The sequence below is a fragment of the Nesoenas mayeri genome (genome assembly GCF_963082525.1).
Source record: "Nesoenas mayeri genome assembly, chromosome: 2".
Classification (NCBI taxonomy): Eukaryota; Metazoa; Chordata; class Aves; order Columbiformes; family Columbidae; genus Nesoenas; species Nesoenas mayeri.
Genome location: NC_137543.1, coordinates 64937521 through 64957624, shown reverse-complemented (window position 1 = coordinate 64957624; position 20104 = coordinate 64937521). Strand labels below are relative to the sequence as shown.

At 39.4% G+C, this 20104-nt stretch overlaps 2 protein-coding genes across 4 annotated transcripts in view; one reads left to right on the top strand and one right to left on the bottom strand.

Moving 5' to 3' along the window:
* The window catches only part of TEX10 (testis expressed 10), a gene marked incomplete at its 3' end in the record, with an annotated part of 57985 nt that extends 39784 nt beyond the window's left edge, over positions 1-18201 (top strand). For 2 of the 3 annotated variants that reach the window (XM_080338603.1, XM_080338604.1), the window contains exons 12-16: positions 1148-1281; positions 14079-14159; positions 15555-15736; positions 16672-16882; positions 18088-18201. In XM_080338603.1, the coding sequence (XP_080194729.1) occupies positions 1148-1281; positions 14079-14159; positions 15555-15736; positions 16672-16882; positions 18088-18201 (722 nt within the window). The remainder of the gene's footprint in view (positions 1-1147; positions 1282-14078; positions 14160-15554; positions 15737-16671; positions 16883-18087) is intronic. The other variant, XM_080338605.1, reaches the window with a different exon arrangement.
* Positions 18202-19372: 1171 nt separating this feature from the next.
* The window catches only part of INVS (inversin), a gene marked incomplete at its 3' end in the record, with an annotated part of 86092 nt that continues 85360 nt past the window's right edge, over positions 19373-20104 (bottom strand). Inside the window, exon 16 of the mRNA XM_080364279.1 lies at positions 19373-19488. Coding sequence (XP_080220405.1) covers positions 19373-19488 — 116 coding nt within the window. The remainder of the gene's footprint in view (positions 19489-20104) is intronic.

Below are 20104 nucleotides of genomic sequence, written 5' to 3'. Positions count from 1 at the left end.
GTGGATTTAATTTAGAATAAATGGTGTAGTAAGTACTTCCTGAAAGTAAATCTAATCTTGTTACATGTTTTGCATACAAGATACTCTTTTTTTTTTTTTTTTTTTTCCTTTTTTGACACCCTGTTTTTACACTTTGCCACTTGGGCTGAGTATTTGCATACTTTTTCTAAATTTTAGCAACTTTATTTGGAAAGTATGAGGAAAACCTAAACTCAGTATATGACGTGAATAAGAATTTTTTTCTAGATCTAAGTAAATGCCTCTTATTGACTTGTAACAGTATAAATGAGTGCCTTTGGGATTTGCTGTGGACATGCTTATGCTATTAAAAATGCTCCATCACAATAAAGTAATCAAAGTATGTTGAAGTGAACTGCCCAGCATGTCAGCAGAATTACTTCTGCTGCTATATTCTTATTCAGATATAAAAATAGTTTTACTCTATGGTGATGAAACTTTTGGAAATTACAGTGGTTAAAATGGCACAATATTGCTGAGAAATATCTTCCAGTAACTTGTCACGTGATTAAAGTATCTTTTCTTCATCACCTCAGTCATTCATAATGTTCAGCTGCTTTGCTTTCAAGAATTACCTTTTTTTTCCTAAAACAGTGAAAAGAGAGCTGTACTGATACCGGAGAAAATGAAAGCAAAACCAAAGCGATTGTTTTGGAGCAGTAGTCCTGTTTCACGGAAGCATTTAATACCTGGCTAGAAATAATAAGCCAAAAGTAGTGTGGGTTGTCTTTTTTTGGTTTTGTTTGTTTGTTTTAACCCTGAGGTTATGTTAGAATGTTACTGAATTGTTGTGAACACATGGTGAATTGTCTTACATTATACCTGGGTTTTAAAATTATTTTTAAAAGATATGTTGAAAATAGCCTAACGTTGCCCTCTTACAGTTTTTTTAATACATTATAGTTTAAATGGGTATGCCATAGATTTTTCAAGTATTCTTGTTTCCTCTCAGAAGTCAGACTTTCTATTTTGCTATTCTTAAATTTAAAATACCAAGCAAGAACCTTTTAACAACAACAAAATGTTATGCAGACATACATTTAAAGACAGTTTCTGTCAGTGATGCTGTTGAAATAGAACAGTGCTTTGCTTGTTTTGTGATACTATTGTACTGCTTCTTTTTCTCTAGGGTTTTCAAGAGAGGAGTTGGCTAGTCTCCAGGGCATTAGAGGAAAGCCACACATTAGCCAGACACAGCTTTCGCCTGTCCGTCTTTACCTAACTGATCTGGACCAGTTTTTACACCACTGGGCTGTGACAGAGGTAATACAGCAACACTAATTCTAAATGACAGCATACAAACTCCAAGTGCTCTCCATCCCTTTTCCACAGATGCCTAAATCTTGTTGTGAGTTGAAAAAAGAATGGAAAATATAGTAGTTGTTGAACAGCTGATGTTTTTCTATAGCCATCAATGATATTTTGAAGGAGGCTGCTTTAAAATGTTCAGACATGCAGTATGCAAAACAATATTCATGGAAAAAAGGGTAGAAGCCCTGATGGAAAATTCTTAAACACTAATATGATTAAGACCAGCGACATGTTTTTGCTTTCAAAAATAAATTAATTGTAAAAATACTTTTTATGAGGAGTTTTCTTTGAGAATAAATTCCACTGTTAATTAAAAAGCACTTGGATTAAAAAAGATTTTAACTTGGAAGTAATATCATGTTGGCATTGTTGGTTATTTAGAATAACTTCTGATGCTTATTTAATAAAAATTTATTTGGATTAGAAACTTCACTGTGAATTTAGTTGCTGCTCGTTAGGTCGTAAGAACTGAAACCTTAATTTTATTGCTGGCTCTAAAGGGATCTTAGCCACCCAATTTTATTCAGAACAGGTGTCTATTAGTCTTAATTCAGACTCAGTTCTTTTTGTTGCTTAGCCCATCATAAACCACTTTAAGGTGTGAAGTCGTGTTTTAATGACATGCCAGTTTGATAGTATTTATGAAATCTCTGTCACAAATACAGAAAGAAGAGTGTTACAGAAGTTTTTAGTTGTATGATGTATTCTGTTTTTTTCATGGCAATCTTTGTGGTTCAAGAAAGCAATATAGATTTTTCTCTTCCAAATCATAAAGTTTAAGTGATAGTCTACTGAAACTAATGATAGTCTGAGGCATATATTGCGTGTGTACTCTTACGTATTGAGTACTATTTGAAGCAAAGTTGTTATTTGGTACCACGACTGACATGTGTCTTTAGACGTCCTGCCTTCAGTCAGCTGGCCTGTGGAACAGCTAAACTTTCTTCCAAAGTTGTTTAGCTTTGTCTCTTCTGGGCAGTAATGATGTATTTTCTCACCAAAACACCTTTCTTCAGTATTGAAATACGAGAATGCTCTCTGTCCCTGTCTTGTACGGAACACAGGATTGTTCCTCTGTGAATGCACCAGAGAGATTACTTGCAAATGTTTGTCCATGAGTTAACATAATCCCATCCATCTGAAGGATTTTTATGTATTTCACCTGCTTCTGAAAATGCCACCCCTCACATCCTCTTTCTTTCCTGTTTTTGCTTCTCTTCCACAAATCTCTCAAAGTTGGTTGAGAAACCACACAACAGGAGTGTTTTCACTTAGGGATGGTGAAATAGTTTGACTGTAGATAGCTTGTTTGTGCTTTTGGTTCCTTGTTGCAAGTTTGGTTTACTTCTCCTGCCACAATCTTTTCAGTGTTTTGATGCCATCAAGGACGGTCATTGCTTTTCAGAAACATGAGGCTTGCTTTTGTTAAATACCGTTTCTTGGGAAAAATACAAGGTGCTCTCTCAGGTTCTCAGAAGTGAATGGCAGTCATTAAGCAAGAGCTGGACATCCTTGGTTTGTAATTAAGGAGGTTTTGGACATTCTGTGGATGTGTGTGGAGAGCGATGGATGAGACCTTCTAGACCCACCTCATCTTGTAGACTTGTAATGAAAGGAAGTTCTGGACTACTGCTTACAACTCTGAACTTGAGAGGGAGATTAGAGGCTCTTCCTTGTTAAGTGTGGTCATGATTGTGGAGACAAGGTTTCTAGTAAACTGGGTTTTATCAGGTACTTATAGGATGTAACCAGCAATAGTCAGCAAGAATTTATGAAGGGCAAAATGTCCTCAACCAACCTGTTGGCTTTCTGCAACAAGGTGACTTAGCTTTTGGGTGAGGGGAGAGCAGTGGATGTCCATTAAAAAAAAATCAGATGTTTAGGCTTTTAAATGACTATTTTCTCTGTGTTTAAATATCTAATACAGTTTTGGGGTTTTTCTCTTTTCCTCATTGAGTACCATTCTCCAACCTCAAACATGTTGACCTATATTCTATTTCATGTTCAGTTTGTAAAGAAAACATCCAGGGGACTGTAGTCCATAAAAAACTTTGGTAATTGGAGGCTGGGCCATTTCAAAGAAAAGAAAGAAAAAAAAAAAAAAAGAGAGAAAAGGAAAAAAAAATAAGGAAAATCCTGGCCTAGCAAAAACCTTTTCAGTTCAAGATTTGCCAAAAGTTGCACAGGGATACTTTTTTAGGGCAAGTGGTTTCTACCAAGTATTGAACAAGCTGCTCTCCTCTCAGAAGAAAATAAACAGCACCAAAAGCCCCCAGACCCAGAGCAGTAGCCTCTGGGGAGAAGAAAACTGCCAGCAAATCCTGAAGCTCTTCTAGGATGTCTTGAAAGATGGTGGGATACGATAGCTCTGTGTGTACAGAGTTTGACGGAGGTGTATTTGGAGACCAATTTCTTCCAAGTGGACATAGCTCAAAGTATGACACAGTTTTGGAATCAAAATATTTTCAGCTGTGACAGAAAATTATTTTGTTTAGATAAAGCGCTGCTACAGGAAATAATAAAACGTAGCTTGAGTCATGCTTTGGGTGGAACTGGGTAGAGCAGCACAGCTTCTGAATGCTGAATGTTTCATGCTTTCCCTTGCTGGATAAGGGAGTTTATGATGATGCTGTAATGTTAAGGAAAATATTTGTAGTAATTTAAAATACCTAGTGAGTGAGAACAGCCCTCCATTGACTGCAGAGCAGGCAGCATTCAGACCTCTGCTTTATGTTGAGAATGAGAATTGTTCATTTAAAAGAGTTCTCACTGTGTAGTTGTAATTAAAGTTTTCATCATAATGGCAAAATAATTTGTTGTGGATGAAAATAAAGAGGGAACTTACGGAATTATTATTTGACAGCCTGATTTCCTAGGATTAAATGAGACTAGTTATCAGATTATTATTAGTCCATCCATCCTTCTCCCTCTTCTCTTCCACCCCTAGTTTTGTTTAAACCGTTGGCTATTTCTTGTCTCTCTGCTAAAATTATAAAGTTGCAAATACTAGTTGCCTGTAAATTTTATGAAAATAAGCAGGTGGAAGAGAAAAAAACCCTCTAGATTAGCACAAGGGAGGTGATAAGTTGACTTCTGCATCCTGCTGGCCAACCCGCATGTGCATTGCTCTGAACTGGGCTGTCGCTCGGTCCACGGGGGTGCCGGGGGGTTGTGAGGCAGGGGTGGCTGGGGTTACGCTGCTGAGGAAATAGAAGGGCAAGGGGTGAAGAGTCCCCTTCATTGCTCACTGCTTGGCTTTGTTCAGAAATCCCGAGGAGGGCAGTCCCAGCATTGTGGCACCAGCCAACTGTCCTGTGCAGTGAGCGGTTTGTGTTTCTACTGGTAGCAAACTTGTGAGAGAGAATGTGGTGTATAACACATGCATGCCAGAAAGGGGGAAGGAGAAAATATGTGCCTTTGGAGAAAGAGCAACTTGCATAAAGGAAAAGAATAACTGAAGGCATTTTCACATGGCAGTCTGGGCTTGGAGCATGTTGTGATATAACCAGTGCACTTGGTAGCATGTGGTTCTGGTCGATGGCAAGTTGAACATGAACCAACAGTGTCCTGGGTGCATCCAGCACGGCATTGCCAGCCGGGCGAGGGAGGTGATTGTCCTGCTCTGCTCTGCACTGGTGCGGCCTCACCTGGAGCACTGGGTGCAGTTCTGGGTGCCATAGCATAAAAAATATATAAAGCTACTGGAGAGTGTCCGGAGGAGGACCACGAAGTTGGTGAAGGGTTTGGAGAGGAAGCCGTATGAGGAGCAGCTAAAGTCACTGGGTTTATTCAGCCTGGAGAAGAGGAGACTGAGAGGAGACCTCATGGTGGCTACAGCTTCCTCACAAGGGGAGGAGGAGGGGCAGGCACTGAGCTCTCTGGCTAAAAATTATAGAACCCATGGGAATGTCAGGCAGATGTGCCGGAGGAGGTTGAGGTTGGACATGAGGAAAAGGTTCTTCCCCCAGAGGGTGGTGGAGCACTGGAACAGGCTCCCCAGGGAGGTGTCACGGCCCCAAGCCTGACAGTGTTCAAGAAGAGACTGGACAACGCCCTCAGACACATGGTGTGAACTGTGGGGTTGTCACATGCAGGGACAGGAGTTGGACTCGATGATCCTTGTGGGTCCCTTCCAACTCAGGGCATTCTGTGATTCTAAGTGTAATTGGTGACACCACCACCTAACAAATGCACTTCTCATAGGAGTTAATGCTTTTAAGTGCTTTATAACAAAAACCATTTTGAGATAGATACTCCTTGTAACTTTTATTGTCTAGAGAGTGGTAATTGGAATAGTAGAAATCAGAAGCCTTTTGTGGAAGCTTTTAGGTAATGGTGATTTTTCACTTACACAGCAGTGCTGAAGAAAGGTGTCCCTTTAAATGCCATTTTGTGTAGCTGTGAAGTTTAGTCTTTATATTTGCTGAAAGAAATGTTACACATGGAAACCTTGGTTCCTTTTCTGGAGCAACTTAAAATGACTTCTGTCTTACTAAAGACAATTATTTAAAATCATACCCCTGCAGCTGAAATAGATGGGGCTCCAGAATAAATGGTTGCAGCCTAAGGGAAGAGGCTTCAGTCTTTGTTCATTTTTAAATGTGCCTATAGTGTTTGTCGGTAATATTGTTCACTCCCCTGTAATTGAATTGCTCTGCTAGCATCAAATGAAACAGTGCCAACAGGAATGAACATTTAGCAAGGTAACCATGTATACATGGTAATTTCTGTTGTTGTAATACTTGCTGTTTGTAACACTTGAACATTTTGGAGGGGGAAAGCAAACCATAATTCAAAAATTCTGCTTGAAGTTGAGATTCTGGACTTACATTGAGCACGTAATTGACTCGAAGAAATAAAATACTCAACAAAATGTTTAAAATTGTTTAAGACCAAACATTAGGGAAGGTCAACTGCTTTTCAAAGCAGTCTTGAATTCAAAAACCTTGGGATGCATATGATGTTAATGTGTGTCAAAACCAGAGTAGTCTTATAAGTGAAACAGACTTGGGAAGGCTGCATCTGCACTAATATGCTACGGAAATTACGACAAATCAGTAAAACAAGTCAATGTGTGTAAATTATAAGTCCTGCAAGGATATTTTTCTTGAGAAGTAAATGGTGGTGTTGCAGTGCTGAAGCTTAACTTTAAGCAGAGCATTTAAAAAACATTAAGCATTTAAAAAAAACCAACAGTTTTTTAAGTAAGATTTTGAGTTAAGTGCCTGTAAGACTTCAACTTGTGGTCTTCATTGAGACTTTCAGATGCGAGTTACATTGGGGAAAAAAGGCAACTGAAGGAAAATAGTATCCCTTCTGAACTAGAATTATGCTACAATTTTTAATCCTCTTTAAGGAGGCTAAAAAAATTCTATATAAGTCCATTAACGTTTTGTAAAATTGCATCTTATCCAAGTTGAATGTTAAGAAATGAAAATGATGGCTGTCATTTTCTTGAAAAATAATGCAAATATCGAAGAAATAAAAGAGAGATTGCATAAATAAATGCGATGCCTCCTAAAAAGAAAAAAAGCTCTTTTTTAAAGGTCTCTTCCGTAATTTTCTTAAGATACAAAGCTTTAAAAGCAACCAAAAAAACCCCAGTAAAACCCAAACACCAAAACACACACCTCCCCAAAAAAACCTGACTTGCGGTATTTTATAGCTGGGAGCTCACATGTTACTGCATGTAATCAATGCAATTTAACATCTCCACAGTTACTATGCATTATGCTGGAAATCCATATCCTGATTTGTAATACTTAAACTAAATTTGCTCAAAAAGACAGGCTTTGTGGGACAAAAGTGTACTGGTTTTGTTCACAAAATAATAATATTTTCTGAAGTGCCTATCACTTACTGAGACAGCAGGAATGTCTCCAGCCTGTAGTTCTTTCCCTCCTTGTACCAAATCTTGCTGTTACCCCCATTTAAACACGTGATCAAATTGTTGCACGGTAGGTGGGCAGTGGTGGTTGTCACTCGTGTGTTTGTGTCCAGTGGCAAATCAAGGTAACTTCACTTGGTTTAGTCAGCTTTTAACAAAGGTTTAGCATCAGGCTGCGTGCCACAGGCAAGGAGCCTGCAGGTAAGCAATCGCCACCGTTCATCAGGTGGGAGAGGAGTTTGTGTGCTGCAGTTATCCTGCTTCTGAGACAGTGGCTGGACATTGACTGTGTTTCATAATCCTTCTAAGTCTTTGTAAATAGGTAATCTATCAAGATTGTGTATCTATCAGGACACAATACATGTTCTCAAGCATTTATAATTCTTAAATTTCTGTATTCCTGTTTTGCTACCCGGAATGTAAAATTAGCCTCATAGTTTTTTGTTTGTTTTTTCACCTGTTGCCCACCTATGTAATGTTCTCCTGCAGACTCTGTTCCATCTCTTTGTCTCTTTTTTCAACCTAGGTTTTGTTTTGTTTTGTTGAGATTTTGTGGGGGATTTTTTGTTTGTGTGGGGTTTTTTTTGTTTGCTTGGAATCACTGAATCGGGAATACCTTTCACATCCGCCCCCGTGAGCTTAGCCAAGGCAGATGAACAAAGATCTCTTGTTGTACGCAGCTTTCTCAACAACTCAGGGCACTGTTAATATTGCCCTGTCAAATCAATTTATTTCAGAAAGAGAAGCAGCACCTGTCAAGGGAGTACACTGTCTGATAAGCTAGGGCGCTTCGGGGGAAGCTGGCCGAGCTTCAGACGACAGGCTTCATTGCCTGCCCCATCACCTGAAAACTTCTCGTTTTCTGCGCTCTGCAGTAACACGTTCCACTGGTTGGAGTCCCTCTTGCAACAGTCATTTCACAAGGGCTTGGGAATTGACTGCAGAACAGCCTGTTATGTTTTAGTTACTCGTGTTTGAGGTGGATGTCGATATGAATTGAAAAATATATTTTCAAGTTCACATTAGGATATAGTGTCTGGTGTGTGCCAACTTTATTTTTTAAAAAATCACTTCCCTTGGAGTCTGAAGTGTCTTTGGTCTGACTCCACAGTGTGGCTTGCTAAAGTACTTGATCCATTATTTTTTTCTGCTTGCTTGGTTCCTCTCGGTGCTCATGCTTGTTTGTGTCTTCAGAAGAAGGTATTTTTCTTTGAAAAAGAGTATTTCGCAGCATGATTTAGCTTGAAATTATATGCAGATTTCCCCTGGAAAGTTCCTGATAAAATATTTCCCTGAGGATTTTTGAGTCAGGAGTGTTATCATTACGGAAGCGTTGAGTGATTTAGGGATTGGGAGCAGTTAAATAATGAACAAAACATTACTCTTGATTCATCATTTGTGCAGGTCCCTGTTGCCCTGAGGGCTCAGACTGACATTGGGCTTCCTTGGGTCCTCCCAACTCTTGCCTTTTGGAGTGGAGCACACCTTAACAGAAAAGCAGTATTAAACTGATGGTTTCCTCTGATTGTACGTTAGAGCTATCAAAAGCCTTTCTCAGGTTGGATTAAGAATCAGCTCAGTTGGCTGTCAGCAGCAAAAATGCTTTTAATTCTTCAGATGAAGACTAGACTAAAATAGCATGCGACTTGACCCCTCCTCTGAGATCCAGTTAATGGCGTGGGGACAAGCGAACGGAGCAAAGGTGACTTTCAGTGTTTTTAGTGTCAATGGCCCAAAAGTCCCTTTACTGCAAGCAGTGTCCTTGGCATTGGTTTTGGCTGAAGGATTGGTTTGCAGGCACTACCTTCTGGTCACATTTGCAATCTGCTCCGTGGTGTCAGGATTTCCAAAAAGTGTAGGGAGTGCCCCTGGGCTGCATTCCCAGCCTTAGCTGGCTGCTGGCGGAATATGTCTTGAGTATGGCAGACAGGGGGGTCCCTGTAGTAACAACTGCATGAAGCACTAGTAGAGATCCTGCTGTTATAGTTGTGTAGATCATTATTATGATGGGTAGTTGGGCTTATCTGGTCAGTAAGGTTTGGTTTGAAAAGCTGCCAATGGATAAGGAAGCCTGTAGTATTTACTACATAATGTTAACAGTTAATCCCTGTATTTATAATAACATAGTGCTTTTCTCCAGCTTTGGCTTAATTGGATGGGGCTTTGGACAACCTGGTCTACTGGAAGGTGTCCCTGCCCATGGCTGGTTGGAACTAGATGATCTTTAAGGTCCCTTCTAACCCAAATCATCCTATGATTCTGTGAATTTACTCAAGTGGGCATTCAAACAAAATTAAAAACAAACACAAAACCTCTAAGCCAACTTGTTACACCTTTGTGAAACAAGTATTTTATAAACCCCCCCACTATGATCAGAAATGCTCATTCTCTGTCCATTCACTTCAGTAACGCTCTGAAACAAAACTACTCTGGCTTTAGTCCAAAACCAATCTGTGAATGCGCCAAAAATGTGATAAATGGTAATCAAATGTAAAATAATGAATCAGCTGTGACATTTTATTATGGAAATTAAACATCATGCAAACCCTTGCCTAAGGAAAATAAATTGACAGGAAAAATACTAATTTTGATGCGATAATTAAGTTTTCTTTGCTTTTCATTTCCGTGTCTAATAACATTTCAGTTTCACTTTTTATACCAGGCATTTGTTCTGAAGGCCATTTCAAGCTGGATTTAATTTATGGAATTGAAAAGGATTGCCACTCCTGCTTAATCGTAGGAAAAAATAGAACTGGACGTATGGAATGGTTGTGCCATTTGGAGGGTCACAGAGATTTGAAAGGTTGAAAAACTAACTTGCCAAGCATTCTGCACTTTACAACATCCCTTCTAAGCAAGTGTGCCGCTCTTCAGTGCGGTGATGTCTGTTTTCCTTGCCAGTTCTGGGACGGCCCGAGTGTCGGTGCATTGTACCCATTGCGAAATGTTCCTGCAGCTTGTCATCTGGGGAGAACCTCAGTGGACTGGTAGGCCTAGGCCAGGGCTGTAGTCCTAAGGGCAAAGTATTGATAATGGTTTTATTAATGATGAAATCTTAGTTTGCAGAGCAAGTCTGGTGGATTTGCCTTCAAGATCTTTAATTTGTTGACCTCATGTGGGTATATGTTGAATGAGAAGGCATCTCCCTGGCTTACTGTTTCTGGTGTCATGCACTCACAGGCATGTGGCATCGCCCTTTGGTAAACTTCCTGAGCAGCGTGTTATGAGCAGAAATGTATCCTGCATTTCCTCTTTCATCCTTCCTAATTTCCATTCCATCTGCATTCCCAGCCATCTATCATCATTGTTATTTTTTATTGCTGTTTGGTTATATTTGTTTTCCTGCAGCAGTTTTCACCACTTCATTGCATTTGTAAATTACCATAATATCCCTTCTCAACTTTAGTTTTGCCAGCCTAAGTGGATGAAGTTCACAGAACCATAGACTAGTTTGGGTTGGAAGGACATTCAAAGGTCAGCTGGTCCAACCCCCTGTAATGAGCAGGGACATCTTCAACTAGATCAGGTTGCTTAGAGCCCCATCTAGCCTGGCCTGGAATGTCTCCAGGGATGGGGCATCTACCACCTCTCTGGGGAACCTGTTCCTTCTGTTCACACCTGTAAGATAGAATCTCTGTTCTTTGTGCAATTTTTCTATGCCTGTTGTGTTGGAATTTACCTTTCTTGAAAATGAGGGACTCCAGTTTTACGCAGTATTTCAGAAACGGTCCAAGTAGGGTCTTACGGTGTAGTACTGAATGTATCTTCAATACTATTGATCACTTCTGTTGTGATAATATGTATTTTTTCTGTCCTAAAGTGATATTTGCCTGTTTCATGGTTGTATCACAACCACCTTGTGGTGAGTTGTTATGACCTGCCCTGGTTCAACTTAATTTTTTCCTCATTTCCCATTATTAAAACTTCTAGATGCATGTAGAAGGTTTTATTGGTCTCTGAGCACCATGATCTGTCACTTCTCTTTCACAGAGTTGTTTCTGTATCTGTTATTCATCAAACGCATGTGATCTTTTCTATAGGTTAGTCCAATTCTCCTGTTGTGACAGGATTTCTGACCTTTGAGCTGTCAGCTGACAGATGAATCAGCGTAGCTTTCCCTTTTGTGTGTTACTAGTTAAAATAAGGTGAGATGGGCATCAGAGTTTGTCCTTGATGTGACAATCCACAGTAGTTACCTCTGTCTCAGCTTGGCTTCATTCCTTGATGCTGCTAATACGCAGATGTTTTGAGTATGTTTCTTGGGAATACTCCAGAGTACTTCATATCTTACCACATTGAAATTGCAGTGTACAGAAGCACTATCATCTAAGATAAGAGTACATAGTTTTAATAATATTTCTTTATTAAATAAATGCATCAAAAATAAGGGTATTCAATGCAAGAGTATCTATAAAATTCTTTTAAATAGTCCTGCTAGTCAAACAAAATGCTTGCACAGTTATACCTCTAAAACTGAAGAACGTGAGCAATGTCCCGACAGCCCAACAGTATTATGTTCTGTGAAGCGGATGTGTTGAGCATCTCCTGAACTTGGCCAGCTGGAGCAAGGCTGAAAGCATGTGCAGCATGTAATTGTGCAAAAAGCTGACCACACTTTTATATCACCTCAAATGACGCTGCTTGGCCATCTGATTAAACCACCACTGCCATCCACATTACTTAGGATTGAGCTTCCATGCTGCAGGACCTTGAGCTAATGTTCTTTCCCTAACCTTTCCTTTCCTTGGGATCTCTCTTCAGCTGGAAATCTGGACTATTATTTTTGGCATAATGTGGGTGATATTTTCTGTTTTGTCATTATCTCTTGTTCAGGTGTCTTGATGCGCTCTGCTTCAAGTGAAGTCTCAAAACCAGGCTGCTATCACAGAATTTAATCCCTCAGATCATTCTGTGAAAGTTTTCTTTAGCTCTTTCTTCAGTCAGCAAGGTATCTGAGAGGAATAGTTTTTGCTTAGCTGGAGTATTTGTAAAACTCAGAGACTTAAATTCTTCCTTCCCACAAACATCTGATCTTGATGTTCTCTTGCTGTATTCCCTTGAGCACAAAGAGAATGTTTAATTCCTCATGGATTGATTCTTCCATCTTCCTTGTCCTTAACAGAGTGTCATGACTGCTAATGGTCTATCAGCGCACTCATGCTGTGCACTGTGCCTTCTGGAGGCTTCACAGTTGACACTGATGGGAAAAGCAATGAATGTAACCAGAGGGAAGTCATCCCAGCTCTCTGACTAGTTTGCAAGTTATTGGAATAGATGGGAATGAAAAGACGAAAAGAGAAAGCCATCTGCTGAGGACTGTAGTACAGCGTATGAGCAGATCTACTAGAGCTCTGGTTTCTTTATCCTATCTGGGAGACATATAACATTTCATGGGGTCTCAGTCAACTTTTTTTTTTCTCACTCCAGTGTTTTATACTAAAAAGCTAAGATCTGATTCTTTAGTTCATCTTTTTTTTTTTTTTTTTTTTTAATTCTTTCCATCAAACCTCTGGGTAGCTAATAGAGTTTCCTAGTGCCTGATTTTTTTATAAGCACTAGAAAGCTTTTGGCAGATTTCTCTTTGTAGTATTACATTTTGTATAATCTCTGAACATGATGTTTGAAGTTGAAGTATGAAAGTTGAGTGCCGGGTCCTGCACTTGGGTCACAACAACCCCAGGCAGCAGTATGGGCTTGGGGAAGAGTGGCTGGAAAGCTGCCTGGTGGAAAAGGACCAGGGGGTGTTGATGAACAGTGGCTGAACATGACCAGCAGTGTGCCCAGGTGGCCAGAAAGGCCAACAGCATCCTGGCTTGTATCAGGAATAGTGTGGCCAGTAGGATTAGGGAAGGGATTGTGCCACTGTACTTGGCACTGGTGAGACCCCACCTTGAATCCTGTGTTCAGTTTTGGGCCCCTCACTGCAGGAAAGACATTGAGGTGCTGGAGAGAGTTCAGAGAAGGGCAACAAAGCTGGTGAGGGGTCTGGAGCACAAGTCTGATGAGGGGCAGCTGAGGGAACTGGGGCTGTTTAGCCTGGAGAAAAGGAGGCTGAGGGGAGACCTGATCACTGTCTGCAACTACCTGAAAGGAGGTTGTAGCATGGAGGGGGTTGGGCTCTTTTTCTAAGTAGCAAGTGATAGGATGAGAGGAAATGGCCTCAAGTTGTGCCTGGGGAGGTTTCAATTGGATATTAGAAAACATTTCTTCACGGAAAGGGTTGTCAGGCATTGGAACAGGCTGCCCAGGGAAGTGGTGGAGTCACCATCCCTGGAGGTGTTTAAAAGACATTTAGATGAGGTTCCTAGGAACATGGTTTAGTGCTAGATTTATTTTATGGTTGGACTTTATGATCTTAAGGGTCTCTTCCAACCACAATTATTCTATCATGTTTTTTGCAGTGTAGAGGAAAATAAGTTGGAAATGGATCTTTGCTACTTTCTTTTTTGCTGTGTTTTTTTGCTTTGCTTCATTGTGATTCTTCTGTTTTGTGCTTGATAAAGTTATTTGGGAAGTTGTTTTCTTAAATTCTTCAGAACTGAGAAAAGGCAGGTGGAGGCTTGGTGTGGTGCTGTAGCTGGATAGAATATTTTTTGCCTTCTATTTGTATCACATAGATAAAATGAAGAAAGCTACTACCAAAACAACTAGTGGTATAAGCCGTCATCTCTTTTAACACTGAACAATTTATGTTGACAATATTACTCTTATATACTGTAAAGAATCAATACTTTGAGACAAAGCTGCTTCTTGTCTGTGTCGGTGCTTTGTATTTAGGTCTGTCAACAAAGTATGACTACACAGTGAATGATTGCTGGTTGCATTTAGTGCACATAAATATAACTTTGTTTTATTGAAACAGATGATCTGTCGCAGCTTGTCGGCTATACCTTCACAAAGTCAGTGTTTTGACATTCTCCAGACTGGCATCTGTAAATATCTGGTAAGTAACATTTTGTCGTCTTGGTTAACTTCCTTGTGATAATTTTTTCTAAGTCTCATTACCCCTCAGATCCACTTCTTCCAGATAGTTCATGTATAATTTCAGCATTTACAAAAGTTTTCAACAAGATTAGGAGAGTTTTAAAAAATAGTTAATAGTATCTGCTAACTGGGGGTGGGTGTTAACTAAAATGACAGCTTTTAAGTCGGCTTATGTGTTCTATGACACTGTCTGTTTGAGCATGGTCTTGGTGACGGCTGCAGTTCATCTTCTGTCACACAGGAACACCATTCTGTGATGGACAGTGATGTGCCTGTGCTCTTGGCCTTGAAATCCACTTTGTGTTCTTATATTGGAAGTATTTAGAAGTTTGAACTCATCATCGTTCTATTTTTCACCTCTTATGAATAATCATGCCAATGAAATGCATTCCGCATTTCCATAGCTTGTATTTCTTTATTGGTCTTTTTCTATACATTCCTGAAAGAGCTGACCTTGAGTGAGCCAACTGTCTATATCAGCTTAAAGCAATGTAATTGCACGTGAGCAAATTAGGCTACTCTAAACCCCCTTAAATTATTTTTTTAAAAAGAGAAATAATGCATTGCTAATGTGGCACCATTTTTTATGGCTTTGCAGGACACAAATCTAGGATAGGTACTCGACAGCACTTCAAAATGTGAACTACTTTATAATTCACTGCCTCTACCCCCCCCCCCCAAATATATATATATTTTAAATTATTTTATTTATCGTGCCTGTAAAACCCTTACTCAAGATGTTCTCATTTTAACAACAGAAGAGCATCACCCCAGCTGTGGCCCCACCATATGTTTCCTTAGCTTTGATATAACTCAGCTCATAATGCTCTTTCCTGTTGAGCACATTGGATTTCTGAGCAGACTCACCCTGCTGATGATCCAGTAGAAGCTTTTCTTTCTGCAGAGTAAATCTGATTTTCCTTCTGCGTCAGTGACTTGCTCGCTGCTGTTTCAAGCTGTGGAAGTGCTGCTCTTTCCCATGATATGTGCTTAAAAGGAAAGACCTGTTCTGTCCAAGATTGTTTGTACCTGTACCATCTTTCAGTGCAAGGCTCAAAGCAGTGGATTTTCTTTCTACATCCATTTGACATTAGCGTTTATTTAGATGGGATGGAATGAAGATGCTGGTTTAACATTTTCTTGGTATGGGTGGCAATTTCTTAGGGAAATAGGGATTTGAAAAAATGCAATAGTGTGTAGAACTTGAAGAGAAACAAAGTAATTTATGTCACAATATGAAAGAGAATCACTTGGCTGCAGATATGCTTGTATACCAGCAAAAAAGTGCATAAAGTGATGAACTTTTTGTTTGTTTGTTTTATTTTTACCTTTTTTTTAAAAAACTCTAATACAGGTTGGATTGGTTGTAATACCTGATAGCACAGCTGGATCTGTTCTATGTGCCATAAATAAGCTCTTGGATCAAGCCTGCATCCTAAGTGAAAACCTGCACAAGTTCTTAGCTTCTTGTTGTTACAGTCTTTTGTACTTTCTGCTGACTTTAGACAAAGAGGATGCAGAACATGTACAGAAAAGGTAAAGCTGCTTTTCTTACCATGTTAATTGTCTCTGCCGTTATACCCGCGAGTAAAACAGTACTTGGACTTAAGCAAAAGAGCTGCGAAGTTAGTTGGAATTATTCAAAACAATAACTGAAGAAGGTTTCATCTCAAAGCTTTTACTTACAATTGTTCTAGTTAGATGTCAGAACCATCCTGACTTCAGAAAGGTGGATATTTATACCTTAATCTTTAGCTTTAGCCTTTAGTTTCATTAGATATGTTGAAAAGTGACATGCAAAGGATTTGGCTTTTTAAGCTTGTACTCTTAACTGACTTGATATTTCAGCTTTAACAAAACTTCTCAGGCATCATTTTATAGACTTGCAAATCCATTTGATTTAAAAAAAAAACCTACAGAAACCAGATTTAAATAAGTTTATTTACCTGTATAACAGAAATGTCTTTGAACAGTTTAAACTTCAGATTTTTTACTCTAACCGTTCCATATACAGGAAAGTTGCTCAAAGCTTACTTAAATTTTAAGATATGTTTTTCAAGCCAGAGTCAACCTTTTACTTACTCTATTTAATGACTTGCATATCACAAAAAGCTGATTCTGTTGTTTGATTTCTTAAATAACGATTCAAGTGTACCTGAACAATGACTGAAATAAAAACGTCTTCCCAGATGCATCAAGCAGAAATTACACTGCGTAAGAGCTTCAATATTTGTAGCTCCAGGGCAGGACCTTACATTTTTTCCAGTGCTGTATCTAATTTTAGAACATTTCCAAGTTTAGCCCTTCCTTGTACAAATTTTCTTCTTTGGTGCTGATCATGGTGAAGGCAGTTGGTGCGATTACATTCAGAGAGGCTTGTTTCCCTGCGCAGCTTATGAGACCAGTTCACAGGAGCATCCTGGAAATAAGCGTCCTCGGTCATTTCAGTTTTTGTTCTGTTTTCCTCTCAGGGATATGCTGTGGGGATCGTGTATTTCTGCATTAGCACTCCTGCCACGGTTACTGAGACTGATGCTGCAAAGTCTGCAAGTGAGCAGGATCTGTCGGGAGGAGCTGCCCGTTGTTGCTCAGTTGCTTCGCTTGCTCATGCAGCACGGCCAGCTCCGCAGCCATATGATCACAAACGAATTTCTGGTGCAACAGATTATCAAGGACATCATGGTATGAAACTTCTTGTTGTCTCCCACAAGTTACAAGGGCATACAAGGTTTAAATATTATTTCAAACGTGAAGTACAGAGGTTTAGCGAAACACAAGTTGTGATTTTCTTTTGTCTTGGAAGTCTGGGCTGTGTCACAGCTACTTGTCCGAGCTCCTGTGGTTGTTGCGCAGATGAGACAGTTGTGAAGTTGAGCTTGTACCAGCCCAGCGGCCCTGGGCAGCACTTGGCTTCCTAACAAAATGCGCTGGAAGCTGGTTACCCGCACAGCCTGAGGGAGAGCTGCCCAAAATAAGAAACTAATCTTTTCTGTTTATTGGAGCAGGGCTATACAGGTGTAGAAGTTATTAAACCAGACAAACTCTCTTAAATATGTACGGTACAGAATATATTATCTTTCAAATATTGCAAAACCCAGCGCTTCTATTAATGTGTCTACGTTCCAGTAGTTTTGAGACTATTACAGCTGCTTCTCCAAGAAAAAAAAATATCTGAAAGTGCCTTTACACAAAGCTCTTAACTAGTGTTGAGCAGAGAGAGTTGGTATGTCCTACAGGTTTTAATAAGTAAGCCTCACGTATCCAATTAGTAGCTTTTAAATGGTCTATTACCAGCAAACCTCAATGGTGGTGAAAGCAGATAGAAGAGAGGATCATGCACCTTCTCTGACAGAGAATGAGGTGGTTGGCTTCCTCTGGTGTTGAAAATGCCTCAGCAAGTTTTTGTGATGTTCCACTGCGGGTGGGTTGTGTTTGGGGTTTTTTTAACCACTGATGAATGTCAAGGAAAGGGAGTTACTGGCCTGCTGGCTGTGCTGGGCTGTTGGTAGCAGTTCTGTAGACTGGGGTATTGAGCTCTGCTGCTTTAGTAGAACCATGCTCATTTGCATTTTAATTGACTTATAAAATGCAGAACTGGAAAGTAAGCAAGGCGCTATAACGAAGAGTAAGGAAATCACAGCTGGTGTAATTCACACACTTCATAATGTGCCACTGACTCAGTGTACCAAGTAGTAACACTTTATTATTTCAGCTTTACCAGACGTACCATGTTGAAATGTATAAATGAGAAGAATGACGTTGCTGTGTGCAGTGAACGAGGCCATTGCCACCTTTAACAGCGCACCTGCTTAACTGTAAAAACAAAGCAAAGCTTTGCAAGTGCTGGTGGTGAAACTGAGTTTTACCTTTTTTCCCCTTCTTTGCAGACACTGAAGAGCGGTGAAGTTCAGGAGCAGTGGCTGACAGACCTCCATTACTGTTTCAACATCTACCTTGCCTCTCACCCCCAGGGACCTGGCCCTGTGAACGCGGTATATTGAAGAGGTCAAACTGCATTTGTTGTAAAGCGTTTCCTTCTATTTAGTTTTGAATGGAAGATGTTGGAACAAAGCTTGTCAATTTTTTTGTAAGTGAAACAGAATAAAAATTTTACAAAGAACCGCACACCTCTGTTGCCTTTCTTTTCAAGTAGACATTCCCGGCAGTTGTTTTTGTAGATGTTGTGACCGCGGTGATGGGTGTTGAAGGAAATCCAGAGTCCTTGAAGCTTCAGTGCTTGCCAAGGAACAGACTTATATTGACTCGAATCATCTATTATTTCTAAGCATCATATTAATTTAAAAAAAATATGTAATACTAGCTAGAAGAAAAAAATAGAAAAACAATATACTTTGAAACTAGAGTAACATCTTTTTATTTTTGCAGTTCATATTTTTAAATACTTTGTGCAAGGTAAATACGCTGGCAGCTCCAAAGCTATTATAAGAACAAGTTTTCTTCTAGAATAAGTCCCATCTTGCTTTCTGTAGAAACTCCTTTTGCGCATGTATAAAAATAGTTCTGAATGCAGAAAAAACTGGTGATAATCTCAAAGGGTAGAAAACATACCCCACCCCTAACAATTTCCATAGGCTGTGGGAAGCAATGTATTTACTGAGTGTATTTTTGTCAACATCTCTTCCTTCCAAACCCACAGCTAGCTAAGAAACAATTGTTTCATTAGTACAGAAGTGGAGCATTAAGGTTCTTTGGTTCCTTTTTGGATTTTGAAATATTAATATATTTGATAAATTTGAGGGGAAATCAAATGGCAGTCTTCAAACCTGTTACATCTTTAGTACAGTTTCCCACTCCTTTGAAAATATGTCTGATGAACACATTCAAAATTTCTACTTTGGACAAAGGCAAACTTTGGGAGCCCCTGCAACTCTGTTGTAATGCTGGGCTTAGTGCTTCGTTTTCTGTTTCCAAATAAAATTCAGATTTCATCCTGTCAGTAAATAAGTTAACAGTTGCATTTAAAAACTTAACTTGTACACAAAAATAAAATGAGTGCAACAACTCCTTAGAAGTCTGCTTGGCATGTAATGTTGAGATAATACAAAAATTGAAAATGTGTTCAAGTTTAATATGTTGTAGATGACTTGTACGTTATGAAATACAACAGTTGTACCGGAATGTGCTTTTTAAATTCCAAACATTCAGTTTTGCTTAGTGCTTGAGTCTTGTTTTTTTTGATTTTGCAGCAGTGGTTGGTCTCATGTTGTATGAAAATTGTTTTGATTTTCCCATGTTCTCCAGCAAATTAACACACTGCAGGTTGTTTACTGTAAAAGAACAAAATGGGTTTCATGAGTAACTCTAATGGATAAAAATAAGTTTCATCTACATTGTATTCTAGATTTCATAAACAATGAATTTGGTCTCCAACACAATGCTCTTGCCTCGGCTTGATGAAGAGCAGCAAGAGGTTTTGCTGAGCATTATTTAGCAATGTCAGGTACTGGGTCATTTCTAGCAGCAGAGGAAACTCTTCCAGGGCTAAAGTGAGGAGTCTCTGAATTATTAGAAAGCAAAAATTTCAGTCTGGCTGGATGCCTGGACTCATTCAATGTTTTTTATTTACTGTATTATGCTACAAATAATATGTGTGTTTTCCTTCCCCAGTTTTGTGGAGATTGGATGTAAACATTTTGGTGCTTTTTCCCATTCTAGCCAGGGTCATCCTGAGTGCAAATCTGAACATTTCACTGAAGGGGTGAAGCCAGCACATGGCAAGGGCTTCTTTCTAATGCTAAGGATTGCAAAACCTCCTCCTTTACCATTCTATAAGCACACTTTAATGTCCACAGTGAAATAAAAGAGGGGCTTATCTGTCTGGCCTGCTGCAGAGAACCTCTTCAAATGCCATTTATTTAATTGACAAAAGCAATCTCTTTAATA